We start from the raw sequence: 20,325 nt of genomic DNA, 5'->3' as shown, positions 1-20,325 counted from the left end.
GTTGTAAAGGGTTAAGAAGACACTCATAACATATTCCTTCCTTAGGCTGAGGCCCCCACAGCGTGGAAAAGCAGCTTCTTTTGTTGCAGATTTTGCTGCAGTTTTTTGAGCCAAAGCCAGGAGTGGATTGAGCAGAAGGGAGAAGTATAAGAACTTCCTATTAGAGATGAGCGAACACTATTCGAAACAGGCATTTCGAAAAACACGCTCCCATAGAAATGAATGGATGTAGCCGGCACGCGGGGGTTAATTCATTCCTATGGGAGCGTGCTATTCAAAACGGCTGTTCGCTCATCTCTACTTCCTATATATTTCCCATTCCTTTTGAAGCCATTTTTGGCTTTGGCTCAAAAAAAGGCAACAAAAGAAGTTGCGTTTCCGCACTGAGGGGCCTCAGCCTTAGGCCGGAGCCCCACATGGTGGAGTAAATGTCGTAGTTTGGTCACAGCATTTTACAGTCCCTGACAAGGGGATGGGATTCTAGCGAATCCCATCCACACACTGCAGAAGAATATGTGCAGTGGACACATTGTGATTTCCAAAACTATTGCGGTTTCCCTAAATTGCAGCATGTCAACTATGGAAACCCTGGCAGTTTCCCTATAGGTATAATGGAAACAGAAAGTCCGTGGTGGAAACCTCTGCGGACTTTCTGTGAAAAGCGCTGTAGGAAGAAAAACACAATATATGGGTGATGGGATTCTTAGGGTAAGTTCACACGGGGTTTTTTGGTCCGGAACCTGAGGTGGCCTCAAGTTCCGGACCAAAATATGGGTAGCTGTGACTGGATGCTGGTTCAGTGCACCGGCATCCAGTCGCGCACTCCTCTCCGGATTAGGCCCAAATGAATGGGCCTAGTCGGGAGGAGGAAGTGTCTTCAGGCGGATGTCGCGAGGCGAATCTCCCTGAAAGAATGAGCATCTCGCTTCTTTTTCTGGGAACCAGAACAAACAGCTCCCGGAAAAAAGAACTGACCGGCTCTCATTGATTTCAATGGGAGCTGTCCTTTTGGTCAGGATTTTGAGGCAGATACAGCCTCAAAAGCCTGATCAAAAAACCCAGTGTGAACTTACCCTGCACGTAAGCATAACCTGTACACCTGCAAGGGCCAGTGACAGCTCAATTTACTGGAAATAACTAAGTTTTAATAAATAAATTTTAACCTGCAAAAATATTGTGGAGTGTTATCAGGAATGAATATTCCTAGAAATGGGAATTCCTGATAACTAACCTGATAATTCCCCTATGTAATAACCCCATAACCTGATATTTGGAACTTGTAGGCTTATACACATTAGACAGATGTCAGCAGATCCATCAATGATATAGCCCAGGGGTCAGCAACCCTCTGCAAGAAGCTGTTGTAAAACTACAATTATGCCATTCATTTCTATGGGAATTCCAAGAATGGCCGAGCTCCGCCCTCATTGCTCCAAATAGCTAACTTGCAGATGGCCAAAACCAGCAATAACTTGGCAATGGCGCATGGATGCACAAGGGTAATACACTGAGGTGAGCCTAATGTATCTGTAATTTATAGTAATATATATATAATATAATAAATCTATAAACAGAAAAAGTGATATAGTCAATACATTCCCTTTAAGGAACTTGTGCACTGGTGGCACCAGAGTGTGAACACAGCCATGAAAATAAGAAGTATGTCTGGAAAAGATCATGCTGAAAGTGAATACACTGCCTAAGGTAACACTGATCAATACCATGACGTAATTTTAATCTGCACAGCCAAGTGGGGAAAGGGAAGTGACAACCTCTATGAGCACATTGCTGGCTCCGAGCAGTAGTTGTCACCCTGCCAGTCCATAGAAGACTGCTGGCAGGCGGACTGCAGTACTGTAACATATGACCCACCAAGACGTATGAACAGCTTCACATACAGCCATGAACAAAACATCCCGAAAGTTAAATACCAGCGGCCATTTTCTAGCTGCTGTGTATAATGCTGGTTTGCTCCAGGGATCTGTCTGTGTTCCCACAGATGCACGAGTTTCGTCAGCTGGTATGAAGTCTCGGCACAATATACAATAGCACAGGGCTGTATACTGCACGGCCCACACTCAGTAAGGACATGTCTGAGAGGCTGCTTGTGTGCAGATGACATTCCTCCTCTGCATATCTGCATGTATATACATGTACACATGCCTGGCGCTGGCTGCCACACGGGGATTAGCCCTGGTTTATAAATATTAACAGAAAGAAGTCAAAAGAATAACAGAAACTTGTGGCTATAAAGTAATTTCCAAGTCTGTATAATGCGTATATGCAGATACATAAGCACTAATATCCCCGCTAACACAATGGCGGCCATTTACATGACATTCTATTTCAGTCTTCTATATACAAATCCTGAATAAGAGAAATATTTAGCATCATAACTATGGGGTAGAGAGACAACTTCCATAAACATATATGTATATATATATATATATATATATATATATATATATATATATTATAAATAATGGAGAGTTACACGGAAAATGCAAGGGCATAAACCTGGACAGTGGCTATTTTTATGCCTCCCATAGCCTCCAGGCAATGGATAACATCATAGTCTTCATCACTTCTTATATGTGGCCACTTTGTCTTGTGAACCTGAGTGCACCCATGAGGGCTATGACGTTGGTAGGCCAAAGCGCCTCCTTTAATTTTCCACAGCCCGACTCCAACTCCTCCATCCTCACAAATGACAGTCATGGCCAGACAGAAGCAGTAAAGTCCCTCTAAGGGCTAGTTCACATGGGGGAAAATGGTCAGGATTTTGATGTGGAATCCACGTGAAAATCCTGCTCAAAAAAACGCCTCCCATTGAAATCAATAGGGTCGGTTATTTCCTTTTTCCGCGAGAGGTTTGTTCCAGCTTCCAGGTTTGTATTAAAAAAATAAAAAAAAAAACTGGGGAAGGGGAATTTTAGATGTAACAGAAGTAACTGACAGAATTGTGAATGCAGCTCTGGAGTACAATACAGTCTATAATACAAATAAGTAATACAAACACATTTACAAAGTTATTCAACCTTGGCTAAAGCTTAGACTAGGCTCACGTATGGCGGAGACACTATAGGGGCCTCAGTCACCGAGTCTATCCTAAATGCTGGAAGAAAGTAGCAGTAGTAGTAATATACATTCACTTATAAAGACGGGCCCTATGTTACCATCCCATATAGACACTATATTATACATGGGTCCTCAGGCTTCTACCTGCACGTAGCTGTGAATTTCACACCGACTGTAAGACTTTTAACCCCTCCTCCACACCTGCAAGGCTTCACACCCAATAAACAAGTTGTTTTCGGAGGGGGCATGTCATTTCTGAAGCACACATGTCACTTTTCAAAAGGACTCCACAAAAATGCACGTCTGACACTAGAAGCCTGTGCAGAGCAGGACGCAGCACATTCTTCACACGGCCATACCGCTCTATGGAGGGCTAAGAGACTGGAATATTGTAGGGCCCATCCATATTATCTACAAAGGAAAAGGATCATCTCAAGAATACATAAGAGACTTGCACAACCAGCAGGTCTTTTAGGGACAGGAATGGTCCATAAATAACACGTAGGACTGCAGAGAATTGTAAAGAAGTATACAGCCCCCTACAGGAGGTGTTCACACTTGGGTCAGAGACTTCATCACAGATTCAGTCATTTTGACAGTAAAATGATAGATACCTCAGCGGAATTCAACAAACCCCATTATATGGCTGTGGGGTCTGTCAGGGCCCACCTATGTCTGTCAAGAGATGTAGCCTATTTATCAAGCCCCTACTGATAGATCTGTAGGGCATCCATGGATAACTTGACATGCCAGGCAATCCTATAGAATGGTATCAGAAGACCAAGCTGCTAGAGAGTTAGACCCATGTTCATATACGATACATTATTACATATCTGTCATAACACCAGTCAGATCCATTCATTTCTATGTCCTTAAAACCACATCTGTAGTTTGTGCAGATCTGTATGGGAGCCATTAGTCTAAGCTCCAAAATATCAAGCAGGTCCTATTCCTGTCCATTTTAGTGTCTCAGTCTGTCTATTCCAATGACAGGGTCAGCTCTGTGCTTGAAGCCATGGGCTGGGGCCCCACGTTGCAGAAACACAGCTTTTTTTGTTTTTTTGAGCCAAGTCAGGAGTGGATTTAGCAAAAGGTAGAAGTATGAGGGTATGTTCACACAGCGGAATTTGCATTTTGCGTGTAAACATTCTGCATGGCTAGCCACGATGGGATGCTGGTGCAGTGCATTATTGTAACAGAAAGTCCGCGGAGGAAAACAGCAAAATTTCTGTGGAACACACTGCAGGAAGAAACGTAATGCGTTCCTGCGGCGGTTTTTCCAGCAGCGCTTTATCACTGCGGGTCGTCTCGTGGGTCCTTAGCCAACAGAGGTTTTCCAAGTATTTGCTATTGAACACCTAAACTAAGGATAGCTCAAAAGGGAATATGAAGTGAGGTCTAAGACCCAGTTCACATCTGCAGCGAGGATTCATTATGAGCCTATGTCACAAAACCTGTCAAAAAGCACTAACGAAAAAGCACAGTAAAATGGCAGACAGCAAAATAGAAAATTGACAGGCGGAATATGGTTCGTGGGTCCATTGGGTTCTATTGGTGTTTGTCATGGAACAGAAAAATGGAAAGGCTTATAGAGATATGGACTCAGCCTTACTAATACATCTACTGTAAGGCCTGGTTCACACTTGTGCGTGCTTTCGGTTCAGGGAGTGCACTTGGGGACCCCCTGAATGGAAACCTAATCTGTATAAAAAAAAGTGGTTACCTTAGGAAACCCGTGGACCCCATAGACTATAAAGGGATCCTTGTGGTTTCCGCTGGGTCTCTGCACTTTTCGCTTCGCGTTTTCCATGCGGAGATGGGAACGGAATCCCCGAACGCAGATGTGAATTGGGCCTAAGTCGGATATAGATATGTTAATATATTTCCCTCCATATTTTTCCTTGCTGCCAACGTGGCCAGTACAGGTGGGAGGCGTAAGTACTGATGCATTCTTATCATGACTTTGCACATAGCCCTATGTTCAGTAAGAGCAGATGTACGATGGCGGACGTACACAGGCCTGGGTCGCATTATGTTAAACAACATGAAAACCAAATCCTACAGTCCTGTGTTTAATGATGTCATCAGTTAAGTTTAGTGTTCATGTAAATCTGTTCTAGCAAGTAACGGATGTCATTTATAATAAATGAAGATATGTAAAGCCTTGTACACACCACAGCCCACACAAGAGCTTGAGAAGTAAACAGCAAAATGTATTAGAATATAGGAAAGAAGACAAACAGAAACAGATGTAGCAGAGAGGAGTGTCCTAGTAAGGCTACATGATCTCATCAGAGCAAGAAGGATGAAGTCAGGGGTCAGGAACAAAGAGGAGGGTACCAAGTAGGGGATCCCATTTATGACATCCATATGCCCCCATAGGACAAACAGAAAGGGGGGTATCACTTTTTAGCAAAGGACTAAAAGCGAAGTGCTCAGGACTCAGATTTTCATGCCGGCTCCTACTTTTTGTTTCTCATCATTATATCTACCATTTAGATAACTTTTGACTTATCTTATTGAGGTTTTTGTAAGTGAGGGTGCTGGGATCCCCAATGATCAGAAGTGGTCAGATGAGCGTCGTGTCCATGTGGGGCTGAGCTGCCCTTCCTGGTCGAGGAAAGGGGCACAGTACTGAGCTGAAGCACTTGTGCCAATTGGTGGGGGTGCCAATCCTCAGGCACCTACCTGAAAACTGTCACTAGACGTATCAAAAGTTTTTCAGAAATGAGTTACCCTTTAAGCATTACAGGACAGAATGACTAGAGCCAAACAGGCTGTGGATTAGAGGACGTGGTAAAACCTAATGCCACACAAGCAGAATGTCCCTCTATTCTGTCCAGCACTGTCTCCTTCCATAGGACCCGCAGATACCACACAGTATGGTCACATATACAATGTTATCATACTGTCCTCCGTCCACACTGACAATGAAGCACAAAGCTGTGAGTGACAAGCGGTACTAGATTTTAGGATCTGTGCACAGTGGGGTTCTTTGATTCATTCTCACCATCTGCAGTCAAGATGGCCAATATCATAAGTCCTAGGAACTTACCAATTATTAAATGGGGCTGCTTGGGTTGCTAAGCAACTGGGAAACTTTTTCTGAGACAATGGGACGGATTTATTAAAACAATCTAAAAGCAAAACGGTCTTAGTTGTCCATAGAAAGCAATTGCAATGCGGCTTTTATTTTTTGGTGCAGAGTACAAAGTAAAAGCTGTGCTCTGATTGGTTGGATGAGCAGCTAAGCCTGATGCAGTGTATATAGAACAAGCGACCCCCTGCCTGTGTATGGCCTTCCTGTCTTGTGACCCCCAATACTTATGGTTGGAGGCTACATGACACTAAGACTTCATGCACATGAGCAGGTATGCAGTCCGAGTCTCTTTCAGTCTTCCATTATGATCTTCCGTTATTCAGATCTGTCTGAATGGAAACACAAATATTGGAATGGAACAGAACCTCAGAGGAGACTCGGAACTGCTTACTCATGTCATGTGCATGAAGCCTGAGTGTACAGAATCTGTTATTACATCCATGGCAACCCCAGAGCAAGCACAATTTTTACATTATAAACACTGCATCCATAGCCATCTCCCCCTGATGCTGGTATAAGCAGAGTGTACATTAAATAACTTACCATTGGGCAACCCCTGGCAAAATGATCCCTCCTGGGAACTCCTAAACCTCTATGCCTACTGGGGCAGCTCTTGCTTTACTGATCTCACAGGAAAGGATCCAGGCCTTGGTTTTGAATGTTTTCCAGGATTCTTATATTCATGAGCAAGGATCGGTCATCAACGACAGACTGGGGGCATCTGACATCCCACATCCCCACGATCAGCTCTTTGAAGGGGTTGCAGAGTTAAGGCCCATTCATTGGGCCAAATCCGGAGTGGAGTGCCACGACTGGACGCCAGTGCACTGCACCAGCATCCAGTTTCAGCTACCCATATTTTGAAACGGAAAGTGAGGCGGCCTCCACCTCAGGTTCCAGGCCAAAAAACCCTGTGTGAACCCGGCCTTAAGGTGAGTGCTGCAGTCTCTTTACTGCTTAGCAAGCACAGCACCATACATTGTACAGGTATACCATCTAAGGGAAGAATGTCATGTTTCTATGGCCTGTGTAGAAAAGCAGTGCTCAGCTGTGAAGTGGGTACGCCAAACCAGACTCCTCTAGATCTGACAATGATAACCAATCCTAAGGACATGTCATCAATAGTTAAGTCCCAGAAATCCCCTTTAAGTAAACAGCTCATAACACTGACAACTAATGAAGCATCTGTCCATGCTTTCACCTCCATCTAGTCCATAATGCATTGTCTGGTGGGTTATTGACTAATACACAACTGGTCAGGGCGGGCACTCATGTACACAAGTATATTATAGGTCCATGCAGCTTCTGAGTTGTTCAAATCCATAATATGGTACAAGTAGAAGTTTATGGGGTGCAACTGTACCTCTGTATAACTTCAATTTCACATGGAGGGAAACAAAGTATGTTGAAACATTGGTTTTAGAGAAATATATAAGAGTATTGAACATGATGGCACAATGAGCGCCCATCATTTTGCCTAAAAGTCTTAGCAGCTTAAAGGGTTCCATCTTGGCAAATGATGGTTGAGGTCGGAACAACTGTCTACAAGTCCTAACTAGGATGATCCCGGTAAAAGTCATAGCGACTGAACATCCCCTAAACTATTTCAATGTATGTGAAAAGAGGTCGCAGGGAACAGAGCCTAGAAAAGTCACGCTTTGGTTAATATCCTTAGTTGCTGTGGAACTACAACTTCCAGCAATCTGCAAAAGACTGCAAAATAATCCAGTCCTAGACTATGCAACAGGCTTTGAAGGAAGAACAGGCTAAGGCCCGAGATAGTGAAACGCTGCAGAAAATAAAGCAGCGGAAATGTAGATTTTTTTTTTTCCACTGTATTTTTTTATTGCACTTTTGCTGTTTTTGTGTGGGGTTTTTTTTTTTATACCTTTTTAAACACCATGTAGCCAAAACACCATGATTTCCTAAAAAGCACAATGTATCCTCGACAAGTGCAGCCCTGGGTGATCTAGTGAACTATTTGCCATTGCCCGGCCTCTGCTGACAAGTCTATATCTTTATCTCATAGAAGTGACATGCCTGTTGATAAACTTCTTGCCGCCATTCATTGCACTGTTAATACACAACGTGAATAGAATATGCTATACTATAAAACAGTGCCACCCACAGGACAAATTATCATGAAATATTGCAGAATGCCCGCAAAACATTCCAGCCCCACAACCTTTGAATAAAATTCAGACGCAGCACATGAGACACACAAAGCCCATATTGTTAGAAGAAAAATAATTGTTCTCATTAATCCCCCATTCACTTAGGCTGACATATATTTTGTGGAAATTGCACATTGTCATGCTGCATCATAATGCTCCTGGCTGGGTGACTGTGAGATGCCATTGTCAGACAGGGCAGGGAGAGCGGGATGCAGGAAGTTGTTGTGTGCAGGGCCCCAATGGCCGCACAGATAGAAATCAGGCCACATTAGTGGGATAAAGCACTTGGGGGAGGGCGGTGCACCGTGCACACTACTACTCCACATATACAGCGCAACTGCCTATACCTGGATCATGGGAAGGAAAGGGGGAGCCGTTCTCATGACAACCGCAGACTGTGCAAGCAAATGATGAAGGCATCTTTAATGCAAACCACAAAAATGCACCAGAAACCATAGGAATGATAGAGGCCCGAAACATACATGTCACAGCAGGCAGATCAAAACATGATCTCTGTATGTCAGCGTTCCTGTCACATAGAGGGAAGTGCAACCGGCCTACTCACAGCTCACTATGAATCCATTCATTTACTCACAGACACATTCCTGGAAATGATGACCATTATTGTCTAGGATATCGGTTTTATCGCCATCGTAAGCATGAAATCATAAGTCTATATATAGCGTGCGATTGTGGATTTCAATGCCAATGGTCGACAATTCCTTGTCTATTGGATTTATGTCAACATCTACAATCCACTTTAGATAAGTGGTGCCAGATGTATCTGGCAGCTACTTATCTCCACCCCCCTCTATAGAAATAATATACCAGATGTTTATGCAGAGTCTGGGAAGACATCTGTCCTGCCTATGGTCAGCTAACAAAACAGTACGGATGGCCAGAGCCATCTCCGCTCATGGAATAGTAATGAATGTATATATATACATACATATATCCGGCACATACTAATTCAGTCATTAGCTTTAAAACCCTGTATTGTAATAGTGTGAACAGGATCTAAGTCCACTTCATATAACTGTAACGTCTACTATATCTATACTAGTAGTTGTGTCCAAAAACACCGTGACCACCTGTGTGTATAGTAAATAATGGCGTATATTGCAAACCCAAAGGACTCATTTTATAGAAGAAGCGTTCTGTGACCGGGCATAGGGATCTGTACGGCAGAAGGGAGCAAATACGTGAGCTTGTGATCAGTGGAGATGTCTCTGGGACGTCCACTTAAATACAGTGCGTAATATTTTCCGACTGGGCTGGGATCTGGCCGTTTAATGGGGACACATGTTCATACTGGCTTTTCTTTATTAGGATGTTTATAGATGCTCAAGATTAACCCTAGTTTATAGCAAACAATGAAACCAGACTATACTAACACATACACATACATTATAAAAGCAAATGTATACTTGTTACTCCTCTATAGGCATCTAAAGGCCTAAACCATTTGACTCAGGCCTGTTTCACATCTGCGTTTGGGTTTCCGTTCAGGGAGTCTAATTCGGGATCCACTGAACAGAAACCTATGCGCATAAAAAAAGAGGTTTACCTAAGGAAGCCGTGGACCCCATAGACTATAATGGGGTCCGTGTGGTTTCCGCTCGGTTTCTGCATGAAACATGCGAAGAGAAAAGTGCTGCTTGCAGGACTTTACTCTCTGCATATTTCATGAAGATAGGGGAACGGAATGGCCCGAACGCAGATGTGAACCGGGCCTCAGTATTTGGTACATTGGCAAATCAAGTGTTGGAGAAGGTTTTGACAAAGGTCTTGACCTTGCTGCACCTCACCAGGAGGACACCATCTCCGGCCACATCTCCTGCCCTCTCTGTCTTATCAACAACCAACAGTTTAGTCATCACTGTTATTGTCAGAGGATTGTACATATACAGCACGCACTGTTGTTCTCTGTTATCCAGAGAATATATATATCCATATATTCGTTACATCAGATTGTAGGATCTGTGGCAACAGACAAGGCCTGTAGTCTCCGGGATCCACAGCTTTGCTGGTTTTTATTTTATACCTTTTTATCTGCTAGTAACAGGTCATGCACTTTACTACATAATCTTACATAGGAAGCTCCAGTGCAGTGGTTGTCTATACAACCCATCAGATCAGTAGTGTCATTTACAAAGGGCGCTGGATAGCGGACATCAGATAGGTTGTTATGGGCATCTGCCTCATTTTTCCTTTAACCGCTTTAGATTCCACATTACATCTTATGCTTTTTGGGCACATGATAAAGTTTTCAGTCATAGGTCTGGAAGAGACGCCACAGCTGGCTGGTGATCTTCCTGACTTTAGTAGGATTCAATGGACCCACATTTTATATCCAGGCAGCACCAAGTACTTTTTCAGTGTGTATCCACACACCTAAATGGTGATTCTCTCCCTATGGAGTGACGATATCCCCTCAACTATATATATATATATATATATATATATATATATATATATATATATATATATATATATATATATATTATACAAAAATGTAAGGTGATACTACATATCGGGATCAAGTAAAGATTCATTCACAAGTTGCAAACAATAATAAATACTAAGATGATTGATACAAGGGTAGGTAGATATGCAAGAATAATACACAGAAATACAACCAACAGGTCACTTATAGCACATCAATATGGAATCTCAACAAGTAAGCAGGCCATCACAGTGCAATGGTATCACTAAGGCTCTGTCCACACTGGTATCTGACTCTGTGATTTCTGCGATTTTGCCAAAGCCAAATGTTATCAGATTCCTTTATTTAATTTTTTTTGGCTACCGAACAGAATAACGCAGTTTGATACACTAAAAAAAAAAAAAAAAAAAATGGTGCTTTGTTATATTTATCACTAAAATCAAGGACTTAGGGCTAGGTTCACACCAGCATCCTAGGCTTCAGTGCAGATTCCACCAAGAAAAGTCAGAAAAATCTTATTTAGGGGGTAAAATGAAGGTCTGTGTTGTATCCAGGGGATCCAGCGGGCACGGTGACGGGTCCAGCACTGACATCATGTCATGTTTGCTTTTTCTGTTACTATAGAAGTATTAAAAATACAAGGCAGAAATAGGGCGCAGATACGGCCATGATATATAGGGGTGAAGTGATCCAGCCACATCCTGTAAGCATGTTCTATATACATTACACTGCAGGTATATAGGGTGAGGTCAGTACAGGGAATAGAATGAAAGAATACAGCTAGAAAGTGAAGTACATGGCTCCAGATCCAGCTAGTAGTGAGGAGTCTCTGTATATATATATATATATATATATATATATATATATATATATATATATATATATATATATATATATACACAGGGGCAGATACAAGGCGATCTCTATCTACTCGTGGGATCTGCCACCTCTGCTGCCACCCCAACCCCACCCTGCCCCCAGCCCCAGCGCGTCCAGGCGCAGACAAGGCTCGCTCGGTGCCAGGCGCCTTTTACCTGAGCGGCGGGGGAAGACGGGGATCCCACCAGGCAGAAAGCCACGCCATTCATTTAGGTGGAGGGGCCGGGAATCCCTGGCAATGGCCGGAGCCTTCCTCCTGTGTCTCTCTCCGGCTCGCACTGTGTATAAGTCTCTCCCTTCTCACAGGATGACAGAGGAGCTCCCCTCCCCCTCCTCCTGCTGCTGGAGGCGAGGGGGAGATACAGGGCAGAGCCGCGGCTGCTGCTGCTGCGGGGAGGGGGCGAGGAGCTGTCACACTGGGGGCACTGACAGAGAGAGGACACAGGGAAGAGGAAGGAGACGGAGGAGAGATAGACTGCAAGAATGGCAGCTGATAGCGAGACACACCGGGCCGTCAGATAAAGAAGGCGCCCGCCCGGGGATGGAGAGATGTCAGGAGGAGCCGATCAATAAATAATAGATCCATAGTCTCTGTCTCTTCATATCAGTGATATAGCGGCGGTCTATACACATTGGCCCCTATATATACACATATATACTATATGGCCTCCTGTAGCAACCAGCGCAAATGCAGCAGCTGCCCATAGCAGCCAATCACAGCGCAGCTTTCATTTCAAATCCGCACTAGAAAAATAAAAAGCTGGATTCTGATTGGCTGCTATACAGCCCATCAGGTAAAGCTGCCACATCAGGCCCAGTTCACATTTGCGTTCGGGTTTCCGTTTGGGGAGTCTGTTATAGTCTATGGGATCCAGGTATTTTCCCAAGTAACCGCCTTTCTATGTGTATAGGATTCTGTTTGTGGGGTCCCCAAACCCGAACACAGATGTGAACCGGGCCTTATAGGGTTTGTCCACACAGAGTTTTTTGCAGGCGGATTGTGCGGCCTCCTGACTCTTCCATTTATTTTGATGGGAGTCACATAAAGAAGTGTCATGACCTCTCGTCAGGCGGAATCTGCCTTGCACACCCCATTGAAATGAATTGGGTGCAAAAATAAGATGCTAGTGTTCAATGGGCTGTGCAAGGCAGGATCCACTTGAAGATAGGTTCAGCCTGTCTTCTTTCTGTCTGACTCACATTGAAAAGAATGGGAGGTGCTTTTTGAGTTACATTCTTCATCAAAAAACTCTGTGTGAACTTACCAATAGAGGTATCCCAATTTAGGATAAGGTCACACATACCAAGTCTTCTGTGGGTGTTTTCACACATTAGATATTCCAATGTCAGGCCACGGGCTGCGCTGGAAACACCACGGGAAAAATCACGGCATTTTACAGTACTTGCAAAGTGAAGGATTCATGCGAATCCCATGCTCACTTTGCAGAAAAAATCAGCAGGTACAAAATCTGTAGCACAGGATTTTTTTTAAGAGGACCTTTCATGGGTTTGGGTTACAGGCAGTTCTATATACTGCTAGAAAGCAGACAGTGCGCTGAATTCAGCGCACTGTCGGCTTTCCCAATCTGTGCCCTGGGTAAAGCGCTAACGGTCCCGGTACCGTAGTTCTTTACAGTCAGAAGGGCGTTTCTGACACTCAGTCAGGTACTTCCTTCTTCAAAGCAGCGCCTATTGCACTGTACAGTGTGAGCGGGGAAGAGTGCCCCCTCCCCTCATGATAATACTCGTCTATAGACGAGCACTGTGAGCAGAGGGAGGGGGTGTTCCTCCCCGCTCACACTGTACAGCACAATAGGCGCTTTTGTGGAGAAGGACGTTCCTGACAGACTGTCAGGAACGCCCTTCTGACTGTAAAGCCCTACGGTACCGGGACTGATAGCGCTTTACCCGGGGCACAGATTGGGAAAGCCGACAGTGCGCTGAATTCAGCGCACTGTCGGCTTTCTGGCAGTATATAGAACTGCCTGTGCCCAATCTGATGAAAGGTCCTCTTTAAGCAGTGCATGGATGGGAATGGTTTAAATTGTATTCATTACACTGACACTGTATATTGCTGTGACTACACCATGTGTAGACCCAGATGGCCTTAAACATGTATAACATATTAGCAGGATATGCCATAATGGTCTGACAGATGAGGGTCCCCTGGGACATTTTTAGGGTATGTCCAATATGGACTGAAATGTTGCAGATTTTATGCAGCGTATCTGCCAGAAAACCACAGAATCAAAAAATGAAGCAAGTGAAGCAGGTTTTTATTTTGTACTAAAAGAAAAAACTTGCAGCAAATCGACAGTATCTTCTGAAAAACGTGATGGTTGTACATGAAGCAATTATACACGCAAGTCCATGAGCCAATGCTAAAAGTGGAAAATTTTCTGTTTATTGCCAAAGGGAGTCTGTCACCAAAAAGTTATTAAACCACCCACAGTACCTTATAGTGCTCAGAGCCGTGAGCACAGGTCTAACGTTTGGAGAACGGATGCTTGATTTTGACCTAAAACCTTTTAATCCTATTTAATTGAGTTGAGATGCATCAGGGGTGTATCCTGGGATGTCAAAAATGCAGCACCCATTCTCCAGACAAAATTTATATATATATATATATATATATATATATATATATATACACACACACACACACACAGGTATATATATATATATATATATATACACACACACACACACACAGGTATATATATAGTAAATGCTATACTTGCCACATGAATCCACCGCTAAACCAGCCATTTAATGGCCTTAATGATGATTTCCTTCTGTCCAGGAAGTGCATTGCAGTGGGGGACAAGGCAGAGTAGGGAATGGAATGGTGGGGAATCTGTAAGGTGAGTGTGGCTATTTTTACTTTTATATATCAGGTTTTACCATTTTAAGTATAACTTGGTTTTGCTTGAATACACCTTCAAGACTACGGCTACACAGTGACTTGTGGCCTTCCAACTTTAAAGGGGTTGGCCACTTTCAGACCAATATTGACAAACAAATGTACAATAAAAAGATATCCAATTTTGCAATATACTTTCTGTATCAGTTCCTCACGGTTTTCTAGATCTCTGCCTTCTGTCATCCATTCTGTTACTTCTAGAAGATAAAAGTCTGACCATGGTCATGTGATTTACGGTCCATGGTCATGTGATGAGCATGTCTGATTATTGTGCTGTGACTGTAACGAGCTGTACTCATCACATGACCATGGAATGTAAATCACATGACCATGGTCAGAGTTTTATCCTCTAGAAGTAACAGAATGAAAGACAGCAAGCAGAAACCTAGAAAACCGTGAGGAATTGATACAGAAAGTATATTGGAAAATTGGATATCTTTATTGTACATTTGTTTGTCAATATTGGTCTGAAAGTGGCCAACCCCTTTAAGATTACAGTTTACAGAAACCTAATCCGCATATTAAAGCAGTTACCTAAGGAAACCCGCGGACCCCATAGACTATAATGGAGTCTGTGTGGTTTCAGCTCAGATTCCATACGAAAAATGGAGAGAGAAAAGTGCTGCTTGCAGGTCTTTCTCTGCATTTTTCATGCACAGAGGGGAATGGAATAACCCAAACACAGATGTGAATCGGACCTATGTCTCCCTATGCTAAAACCCATACCTAGGTGTATAGCGCATTAATAGACACCAAAATAAAATGAGGAAAGAACAAAAGCAGATAAAGGAGTGTTAGAAAAAAAATAATAAAATACGGTAGCTTGGTGGGGCAAAAAAAAAATAAAAAATTTAAATTGAGCAGGTGAGGTGAAAAAAAATTGTAAAAAATATCATACTCACCTGTCCCCAAGGCTCCGTTGTCTTCCTAGCGTGGTTAGGTCCTTCTCCTCGACAGCTGTGATGTTCCGAATCTCTTTGCTGATTGGCCTCAGTGGTCATGTGTGGCGGAGACTTCTGCTGGCAGACAACAATGGGCCAGGAGGTCCAGACAACACTGGGAGGCACCAGAGCACCGGGGAAAGATCAGTATGATTTTTTTTTTTTCACCTCCCTCAGCCTATTTAAAATATAAAATTTTTGCCTGGACAACCCCTTTAACTATTAATACTCTAGTGAAATACACTGTGGTCACTATCATTAGCTGATGTAGTAATGCTACATTGAAGGGGTCAAAAGAGTGTTTAAATAGGTTTTTACAAGAACTAAATATTGATGACCTATCCTTAGGCTGAAACACTCACCATGGTCTCTTTAAACAGCTGATCCGTGGGAGTCCCAGGTACCTTAAGATTAGGTCATCCATATTTAAGGGTTGGTTCACATCTGCGTTGGTATTCCGTTCGGGAGTGTCTGCATGGGAACCCCTGAACGGAATACCAAACGCAATTGCAAGCGGTGTGCAGTAAAAGCACACGGACTCCATAGACTATAATGGGGTCCGTGTGCTTGCCACCAGATCTCCGCACAGAACATGCGGACAGGAAAGTAGTTCACAATCTACTTTCCTATCCACATGATTTGTGTGGGCAGCACGTGGCAAGCACACGGACCCCATTATAGTCTATGGGGTCCGTGTGATTTTACTGCACACCGCTTGCAATTGCGTTTGGTATTCCATTCGGGGGTCCCCATGCAGACTCTCCGAACGGATTACTAAACGTAGATGTGAATGAAGGGTGACTCCCAGAAAAACTATACAAATAACTGCACAGATATATGGACACCAACATAAATATGGTCACAACTTTTTTTTTTTTTTTAGAGCAGCAACTTAAACATCCCGAATGGACAGAAGTAGTAGAGGCTTTATCCAGTATACTATAGAAACATAACTACTACATATTCTTTGCTAGAACTTCTATCAACCATGAACTCTACTTATGAAGACACAGAGCAAGAGAACAACAGATGTACACATCAATGAAGACAAGAAGCCGCCAGTCACATCAGATCTACCAGTCCTAGAACATGAGAGACAGTCGTTGCTTTGTTGTCTATAGGATACAGTTATATGTAGCGTTGAATCTGCATGTGGCATAATGTATGTCTGAAATACTGCGTGGCCCACTGGTTGGTATTGCCACTTCCTACCATTTGGTTTAGATGCCACCTAGGCAACATGTGCATGAAGTTTCTAAGGACATTCCAATCTCTTTCCTCCCCCAATAGGTGATTTGGCTTCCTAAAATATTACCGCTAGAAAGTGTGTGCACATGTTAAGAATTAGAGCGAGTATATACAGTATCTCTATAGGTCTTGTATGTATAAATAATTTCCCTTTATCCTTAGAGAAGAATTCTCAGTGCCACACACATGCACACGTCACAGGCTGAGGAATTTCTGGTTTCCTTGAGCCAAAAAAATCATTTGTAAAACAGGAAAAGGGCGTCACTCTCCATATTAACTCTTCCTGAGCCTCCATCTCCCTTCTCCGGACAGAAGGCTTCCTGTGTCACACAAAATATGTGCGAATAACAAGGGTCAAGGTTAAACAGTTAGTAAAACATCATGGCAAAAAGAGGTAAAATACTTACCATGGGTGGGGCGGAACGAGTGTGGCCTGGCTTCTGTATGGAACGATGGCTGGTTCTTTGTGGGGCAGAGGTAAAAGTAAGCTTCATATAGTCGGATATTTCAACTTTTGCCAGCCATTCATATGATATAAATTACTCTCTTGACCGGAAAAATTAATTCAAGAATACTTTTCAAGAACTTTTTGTGTGAAACTTCATATTTAAGATATCACTATTTTAGAGCCTAAACTTAGCACATATTCTTGTACATAGACTCAAATTTTTCGGCCGGGGCCCCACATGGTGAAAACACTGCAATTCTGGCTAATCCCATCCACACATTGCAAAAAAAAAAATAATCTGCAGTGGAATTGCTGTGATTTCAAAAATACTAGTGTTTTTTTAAATCGCAGCATGTCAATTATACCTACGGTAAAGCTGCCGTTTTCCGTATTGATTTAATAGAGATAGAAAGTGGAGCCGTAACTTTACAGTAGACTGGGTACAAAGCAATCCATAGTGGGTACTTATTGCTTTGTTCCTAGCCCAAAGCAGATACTAAAAACCAATGCTTCATTCAGACAAAAGTGCCCCATTCTCCAGATCAGTGAAGGTCAGCCCCCTCTCATGATCCACAAGTTCTCCCCTATCCTGTGGAGCAGATGGCTCCATTGTGTTTGACCAGTGGATGTCTAAGTGATCAGCCTCCCCAATCTGCATATTATCCCCTATCCTGTGGATAAGGAATAACTTACCTTGGTTCGAAAATCCCTTAAAGTTCGGGGCCCCACGGGTTGGAAACGCCATGGGAAAAATTGTGGCGTTTTACAGTAACTGCAAAGTGGATGGGATTCTTGAGAACCCAATGCTCACTTTGCAGTATAAACTGCGGCACGGACACGGCTCAATTTTCAGAACCAGCTTGGTTTTGGAAATCGCAGAATGTCAATTATATCTATGGAAACGCCAGCGGTTTCCCCATACATATAATTGTAACAGAAAGTTTGCGGAGGAAAACTCTGCGGACTTTCTGTTTAAAGCACTGCAGGAAGAATTGCAATGCGTTTGCCGCCGCAGTTTTTCCCACAGCACTTTATTGCTGCGGGATGTCCTTTGAGGCCTTAGCCTAAGTGTTCAATTTCCCTGCAGTGCCACCATTGGAGGAATAATTCATTATACAGATCCCTTTAACATGAATAGGTTATCTGTGTAATGTATGACAGGACAAGTCCTCCAGAGCCAGGAACGCTCTTTCCAATTGGATCCTGAATAGAGGAATACCCTATAACTCAGAATTCCCTGTTAGTGTATGAAACACCACCCTGATGGGCCTGTAATTGTTTGTGAATCTTACAATTCATTCGAAGGAAGTATTACTGCTTTATACAGCCTCAGAGTGCAACATAGTACCCATAGAAGTCTATGAAGTCTGACTTTACCACGGCATGTCTCAGATTTTCTATAAAGACAGCTTTAGAGACACAAAATCCAGGTTTTAGCCACATTTATAGGTCTGAACGCATCTAAATAAAGCTGATATAAGTTTGATTCAGCGGAGCCAGGTTCGGGATGGTAAATACAGTCTTAAACTTGGCCATGTGATAGCAATCTTAAAGAAAATACAATGTGTCATGGTCCATCACAGTGCTTCTAAGGACTAGTTCACACGTAGTTATTTGGTTTGGATTTTGACGCGGGAAGCCGCGTCAGAATCCGGACCAAAATGCGCCTGCCACGGCTAGCTGCGATTGTTGCGGCTTCCGACAGTCGCAGCTTTCCGCTCCAGACTAGGCCCAAATGAATGAGCCTAGTTCTGAGGGATTGTCTTGATGCCGGACCAAATAACTACATGTGAACTAGACCTATGGAGGACAGATGTCTTCAAAGCAGAGTCCTGTGCGGAGACATTCCACTGCGCCATACATGGTGGCAAGGCGCCACATGACTCTTTAGCTACCAAACCAATAAGTTAAAGTTGTCAACATCTTGTTCAGTTGTGCACCCAAGGGTGGACCAACAGGTCCATACCAACCTCCAAGACATCCACATTATAAACTGTATCTAGAACAAAACCTCTAGTGCGAGAAAGGTTTAGACTTGTTAATTGATGCAACCCATTAGTTCCCTATATTCTCTGTCCCATTGATTCCAAAGCTCTCCATGTTCTCTTATACTATACAATTTACCTGGCTGAAGGTATGTTCTAGTACTCTGAATATTCTGACACGTGGATATGTGATTATTTTGCAATATGATGTACATCCTTTGCCGTTTTGTAATTTTTGTGTGTTCAAAACACGAATAAATATAAATTTAAAAAAAAAAAGAACTGACAGAAATTCTTTGTGAAGTCCTTGAGATTCCAATAAGTACTATCCCAAGCTGTGACTGTTTAGGATGATGAAACATGGCCTCCTCAGGAGAAATCATTCCTGGAAAGGAAATGGATAGCAACGCTAATGCCGAATAGAGGAAAGACCTCCTAATATATCTCAGTGGAAATCATTAGTCAGTAGTGTGTAATTCCATATCAGAGATGGAGAGTTTGGGGAATCCATTTTAATGTAAATATGTTCTACTTATTTTCTGCCACATTTGCAGGACAAAAAGTGCTTTTTCTCTCAAATCATTCCTCAATAAAACTAGCGTCCGATAAAGGGAAGTGTATAAAGTGTGAAGCACCCTGAATTAGGACGTCCTCAGCGTCTTCTGTGCATATGACCCTACTTGGATTTTATTCTTACCCAATGTATATAGTGTGGACGTCAAGTATAAAACCCATGAGCAAAATTGTGTTTTTAGGTCTAAAATTATTTGCTTATTAAATGATAGTATATCTTTATAATAGTTCGAGCTGTTTCTAATACAAACTCTATGACAAGACATGTATTTAAATGATAACCTTCTGCCTGCGCATGCCACCCCAAGGGGTGAGTACTGACGTTGGATTTATTATTGCATTTAATGCAAGTTTCTTTAGTAAATACCTTGTTTCAGAGGCTGCAGCCAAACAGAATTTTATCATTGAACTCTATTCTCTCACTAGCACTGGGCACGTTACAGGGCAATGCAATTTGCAAATGACGCCAAAATTTTTAGTTTTAGAGAAGGATATTTTTATTTAGTCTCTGTTAGTAGAATTTAATTCAG

General features: G+C 42.8%; 1 protein-coding gene across 1 annotated transcript in view; it reads right to left on the bottom strand.

Moving 5' to 3' along the window:
- Positions 1-12,013, bottom strand: part of ARHGAP23 (Rho GTPase activating protein 23) — a 65,233-nt gene extending 53,220 nt beyond the window's left edge. The window contains exon 1 of the mRNA XM_075278241.1: positions 11,833-12,013. Coding sequence (XP_075134342.1) covers positions 11,833-11,886 — 54 coding nt within the window. The 5' untranslated portion in view covers positions 11,887-12,013. The remainder of the gene's footprint in view (positions 1-11,832) is intronic.
- Between the last annotated feature and the right edge of the window lie 8,312 nt (positions 12,014-20,325).

The sequence above is a fragment of the Leptodactylus fuscus genome, chromosome 6 (assembly GCF_031893055.1).
Source record: "Leptodactylus fuscus isolate aLepFus1 chromosome 6, aLepFus1.hap2, whole genome shotgun sequence".
NCBI lineage: Eukaryota > Metazoa > Chordata > Amphibia > Anura > Leptodactylidae > Leptodactylus > Leptodactylus fuscus.
Note: the sequence above shows the minus strand (reverse complement) of the source record. Positions and strands in the feature narration are given on the sequence as shown.